The sequence below is a fragment of the Lampetra fluviatilis genome, chromosome 10, assembly GCF_964198595.1.
Source record: "Lampetra fluviatilis chromosome 10, kcLamFluv1.1, whole genome shotgun sequence".
NCBI lineage: Eukaryota > Metazoa > Chordata > Hyperoartia > Petromyzontiformes > Petromyzontidae > Lampetra > Lampetra fluviatilis.
The window spans coordinates 14,968,923-14,974,922 of NC_136284.1; the positions used below are offsets into that span (position 1 = coordinate 14,968,923).

At 49.8% G+C, this 6,000-nt stretch overlaps 1 protein-coding gene across 1 annotated transcript in view; it reads right to left on the minus strand.

Moving 5' to 3' along the window:
* LOC144934616 (von Willebrand factor C domain-containing protein 2-like) overlaps positions 1-5,575 on the minus strand; it is a 28,308-nt gene extending 22,733 nt beyond the window's left edge. Inside the window, exon 1 of the mRNA XM_078860624.1 lies at positions 4,864-5,575. Coding sequence (XP_078716750.1) covers positions 4,864-5,298 — 435 coding nt within the window. The 5' untranslated portion in view covers positions 5,299-5,575. The remainder of the gene's footprint in view (positions 1-4,863) is intronic.
* Positions 5,576-6,000: the final 425 nt, after the last annotated feature.

Sequence of the window (6,000 nt, forward strand, 5' to 3'; positions counted from 1 at the left end):
TGCTGCTTTTCTGTGATATTTTTTCCTTATTCTTCAAATACTTTAATAATTTACTGGCAAAGCCTAGCTCAATGTTCAGACTAGTTTTGTTGTCAGTAGTACTGCATTCCGCATGAAATAGTTCGCTAACCACTGCAATATTCTTTGCCACCATTAAAAAAAGCTGCCATCGCCCTCAAATACAAAGTGTTGAATCTTTCCCCGCTGTTATGTTTTCCATTCTTTCTATGTTTTATTTAAATCAGGCGTCCGTAGTTCACAACTTTATCTCAATTTAACTCATTGCATTGTCCAAACCGGTGCAGTAAACACTGCACCGAGTGTAACAAACCGTAGACGGAGCCTCGGATAATAATCTTTCTCCATTAGAAGACAACTTGAAAGTGCATGAATCTGCCGTTTGAAAGTGTGCATTTAATCCATATTTAGGTATTGTTAGATCCATAGTCGCATTGCAATGTCCGACTCATTCGCTCTCATGGAGATAAATGACCCAAACCTGCCCGTTCACATCTCCACAGACGAAACGTGCCGTGTGGTCCCCGCTGCCAGGTTCAACCACGATCCAAAGCAGCAACGAGAGGAAATGTAAATAAATATATATAGGCAAGTGAAAACAACTTTTGTATGTGCCTGTGTACTTAAGTCGATTACATTGTAACATATTTAAATAAAAATAAGCAAAAATAAATAAAATGGCACAAAAAAATATTATATCCCGCCAAAAAAATGTCATCCAAATCTCATCCCTTGTGTGTGTGTATATATACAAATATTAGGTACAATGCAGTGTTACTATCGAGTATAGTCTATAGTAGTGTGGTTTGTGTACCTGCGTTGAGATGTATATCATAAGAAATGTAGGGTTATCATGTGCCACTGGTTCACCCTGACAGTGTTTGTGATCTTTACATCTTTTCAAGCAGTAAGACAAATTCAAGTTCTAAAATTGAGGGTTCTGAACAACGCAGTTTAGAACTGCAGAGCATTTCCCGACAATCGTGATAATTTAGTGTTGTGCGTTTTGTTGGCTAACACGTCGCATTTGTTACGCGCATGAAGCCTGTCTTCGCCAGGCAAACGTTTACAATAAATGTAATGAACATGATATGATTTTTTACACATTTTGTAAAATCTACGATCAGACACTAACTATTCAAAAAATGAGTATTCTCCCGCAAAAAACTACAATTGTTGACGGCTTGATTCAACTTGTTATAGTTAAAGACGTACCCATCGGAAACCGCTCAATTTAAAGATTCCGATTATTTATGAGAAAGTACAACAATTAATTAACGTTTTGCTCTGTGAGGGGAAGCTTTTACCGTTTTTAATAAAAAAACACTTTCATCCCAAAGATATTTTTAAAAATAAACGATGGTTCTCGCTTTTATTTAATTTTCTGTTTAACGCTCTATCAAACGAAACAACCCGTAGTCTTATATTTTTTACGATTTCTGAATGATATACGCACATACATGCTTATGGGGCACTTAATTTCAAGATTCGGGGGCTTAAAATAAAATTAATCTAAGATTTGTTTTATTTTTCCTGTTGTTTGTGTCATAAAAGCTACCAATGTACCAAGTCTCAGCTTTCTAACTTGTCGGGAAGTACCCTAGAGGCTTTTGAGACATTCAGATGAAGGTCTTTATTTATTTAGATGCTAAAACAGCTCATGCAATATTTAAGTTTGCTCTTCGTTTTTCACTATTTATCTCTTTGCAATGCCACCAAGACCCGTGACGTCACCGGCATTGACCGATACTTTGACAAAAAATCGCATGCAAACTCCTGTTACTGCTGCCACCGTCTTGGTTGCATGAAGCGTATTTACTGCTCTGGATGACAAACTCGGGGATCGCGAACATCGACTGAGATGCGTCTGAAATCACCGCCCAACCGGCTCAACCACCGGTTGTCCCCATGTGTAGAAATGCATGCAGGACTCTCTATTGGGTGTAGTGGAGACACCGTGAGACGTCGTCCCATTTGCTTAGAGCACAAATACAACCCAGGCGCGAGGAGGCCGAACAGAGCAATGTGTGCACAGTGTTTGTGATGGAAAACGCACGCGTGCAATTGCCAGCAGTGAGTTCTCATGACGTGTACAGGCTGTGCACGTGCACAGGGGCCCGTGTGGCAACCCACTGCTGGATGAGGAACTCCGCAGGCTCTGCAGGGGTCGTCGTCGTCGTAATTTGACCATACTTCACCACGCCAGTCTTTGCGGGTTGAAGGCGAGGAGCAGAGAAGTGGTAGCATATAAGTACCGTACAACCCTCTGCTGCTCCCCACGTGGTCCCACAGCATGTTTGTGTCCAGTGGTCACTCGGGTTGTTAAAATAGATTTCATTGTTTTTGCATTACCGGTAACCGCATGCGAAAATAACTGGTGGGCGGCAAGAACCACGCGCGACCGCCTTTGTCTCCCTCGTGGCGAGATTCACACACCGCGCCATTTTAAGGCTGAGTCGACCTAGGGGAGGCCCGAGACCGGTTCAGAAATAATCGTCACTGATGTTGGCCGTGAGCGGGAATCGAACTCGGGTGGCCGGTTCCGTAGCGCAGCGTGGCGCTAACCTCTATCCTCCCGCTCCCTACCACACACACACACCACCCACACACCACACACACACATCACACACACCACCCACACCACACACACACCACACACACATCACACACCACCCACACCACACACACACCACGTACACACACACCCAAGACACACACATCACACCACACGTGCTCCAGGTGGCAGGCACGAGCGCGCGCTTGGGAGCGACTCGCAAAGCGTGCCCGGAGCCAGCTCGAGAGACACGACTGTTGCTATTGTTTTACTCATTTACAACAACAACAACAACAACACCCCTATATATTATTATTATTATCTCGTTGAAACGGGAAATTAAATAGCAAAAAAAACGGCGAATCCAAAGAAAAGCGACAGTTGAGATTGGATATCTGTTCCAAACCTCAACACTAGCTCCAACTTGAGCTCTATTCTTAAACTGACCTCATCATTCACCTCTAACGTAACGCTTGACGAAATAACGAAAGCGAATCCTATTTTAAATACTAACCCTATAAGTAACGTTTATCCAAATGCAGTGAAAAAAAACCTGCCCATAACAGTAACCTAACGAGTCACTGTCCATCATTAGCCCTGTAAACATAACCCTATCCACAACCCATCAAACATACATTAACTTTAACCTCAACAATAAACACGAAAACTGTTTAGAAGCGTAATGACCGCATCCATTATTCTAACGCTGCCCCGAACACGAACTCTATCCATAATGCTAACCCGATCTTGAAAACTCGCCCTTTTTGTAACAGTACAACGGCTGTATGTATACTGTATGTTGGACTTCTTTGGTACCGTACGTAGCCAACCGTGCTAATCGGAGGTGCGGGGGGGGGTACCGACAGCAAACAGCTATAATCATTTCCCGGACACTGACTCTATATTCTGACACGAGCCCAATCACATCATCCCGGGCCGTACTCCCAGCTCATCCTGGTTCTCATATCCCGCAGCTGGCAACTGTCACGCATGCGGCGTGTGCCTCGGTGTCCCACACTCTCATTGCCCCCCCCCCCACCCACATCTCTCATCACCCCGCTGCTAGGCAATCCCACTGCACCGGCGGCTCTGTCGTTTTACCCATTGCTCATCCTCAGGCTGAACGGGACCTGCCATACACAAGGCACCCCACGTCGCCATCGCCCCCTTCCTTTGGCTAGATTTCGTATTTGATGTATACAGTCAACGTCCGTTCTTGCAATGTCGCACCATCGGGCTAAATGTCTTCCTTCCCCTCGGACTCAAACCTCTCAAAAGGGCCGTCCGTAACCTCCCATCCAACACACGCGTCCCACCGCACACCACCTCGGTGTGCACATTCAGAGCCTCCAAGTTGCTGATGGTGGTGAACAAGTGGCGCGGTGGTTCTCTCGCTGCTCGATGGACCCGGAGACCTGCCACTCACGGCGACGTCTGATCCATCCCTCCACGTCCTTCCCAGCGTCAAGGGTCGTCACGCGACTCCCGCAACTGATGCGGCCTGGGAGATGCCCTCATCCAGCATGGGAGTAACACACTTCAGCATCGAATGACTTCGATTGTCTACACATTCAAATTCCACGCGCTTCTTTCTTTTGATTGTCCGAATAACTCGTTGACTCGTTTCAGCAACACATTCCAGACTCTACTCCCCAAAGACAAATACAAAGATCCCCCGTATCGCCTTGTTGGGGCAAGTTAGAACAGACTGTTGTTAGCGAGCACTTATGAGGACCGGCACGGCCGCCTTTGCCTCCCCAGTGGCGATGGAAACCACACGGACACATCGCCACGGGGAGATTCATTTGAGGCTGAGTCGACCCAGGACCGGTTCAGATAATTGTCACGGGTGTTGGTGGCCCTGAGCGGGAGTCGAACTTTGGTCGCAGGAGTTCGTAGCGCAGTGCGCCAACCGCTACACTACCGCCACCCCACACAAAAACAAAGATCATCCGTCTAGCCTTAAAAGACTGTTGGGGCAAGTGCTCTTAGAGAGCACCTATGAAGGCCGGAACGGCACACGAGGGCAACACGCATGCCCGCCTTTGTCTTCCTCGTGGCGAAATTTTTACGCACCGCACCAGGTACTTATTTGAGGCTGAGTCGACCTAGGGGATGCCCAGGACCGGTTCAAACAATCGTCACCGGTGTTGTCCGTGAGCGGGAATCGAACTCGGGTCGCCGGGTCTGTAGCGCAGCGTAGCGCTAACCGCTCCACCACCGCTCCCCACACACAGAGAGACAGACACAGACACACGACTCCCAGCACCTGCTCCGCAAGAGCCACCCACCGTGAACTCCTGCAGGATCGCGTAGGCGCGTCCCTGGTGCTCGCACTCGCTGCGGGTCTCCGCGCACTGCGGGCAGCAGCCGCTGCGCTCCACGCGGGCGCAGCGCGCCTCGGCGAATCGCGGACACTCGGGCTTGGGGCACACGGGGCCGTCGGGCGTGCAGCGGCACGGACACGGCGAGCGACCCGGCCAGAACTCCTCGCCGAGTCCGTACACGAAGCCCGTCTCGTCCAGGCAGCCCTTGCCGCGGTAGTCCTCCATCTCGTAGTCCTGCGGCGTGCCGGCCGACGGGGGCGACGGGGAGGGTGGCCACGCCTGGTAGCCGGGCTCTGCCGGGTACGCGAGGCTCGACAGAGGCCCCTGCGGCAGCAGCAGCGGCGGCAACAGCAGCAGCAGCAGTCGCGCGGCCAGGCGTGGTGCAAGCGTGGGTGCCATCGTTGTACTGCGCTCTCGTCTGCTGCTCCTGGCTGTGGCCGTGGCCGCTGTGAGATGCGCACGCCGCTTTTAAGTCACTTTTGTGGGTAGCGGAGCAGCCGCATGGAGGAGGAGGAGTGAGTTCTTCTGCCCGAGGGCTTGGGACCCCCTCGCGATACAAATGCCCGAGTGCTCCTCTTTAGTATTCCGTCCTGCTGCAACTCGAGCAAGCCCGCTTGCGCTCTCGCTCGCTCGGGTTTTATGTGTGGTGTGCTGTGTGTGTGTGCGGTGGGCTGTGTGTGTGGTGGGAGTGTGTGGTGCGTCTCCTCCGTCCACTTCTTTCTTCCCTCTTTCGGAAGCCCAGTTATTTATTCTTCGTACAGAACGAGGAGAACGGGTGTGACACTTTGCCGCAATTAGGTGCGCGCGATTGCTTAAGTGGCGGCAGCGGCGGAATTGATGATCTCGGCCCGAATGGACGGCGCCTCGAGCAAGGGGGGTGCGCTCTGTGTTGTGGCGTGTCCCGCTTTTCGTGATTATCCTGATTGCCACTCGCAGCGTGTAGCCTGCCACGGGAGCGCAGGGTGGTAGCATCGAGTCAGATGTCAACGCGCCAAACAGTCGTCTATGTGAATAGACCACGTTCTTTACAGAAATAGTTTTACGTTTTAAATAAAAAAAAACGTTTTTTCCAAGTTGTACGCTATCATTTCAATACGCATC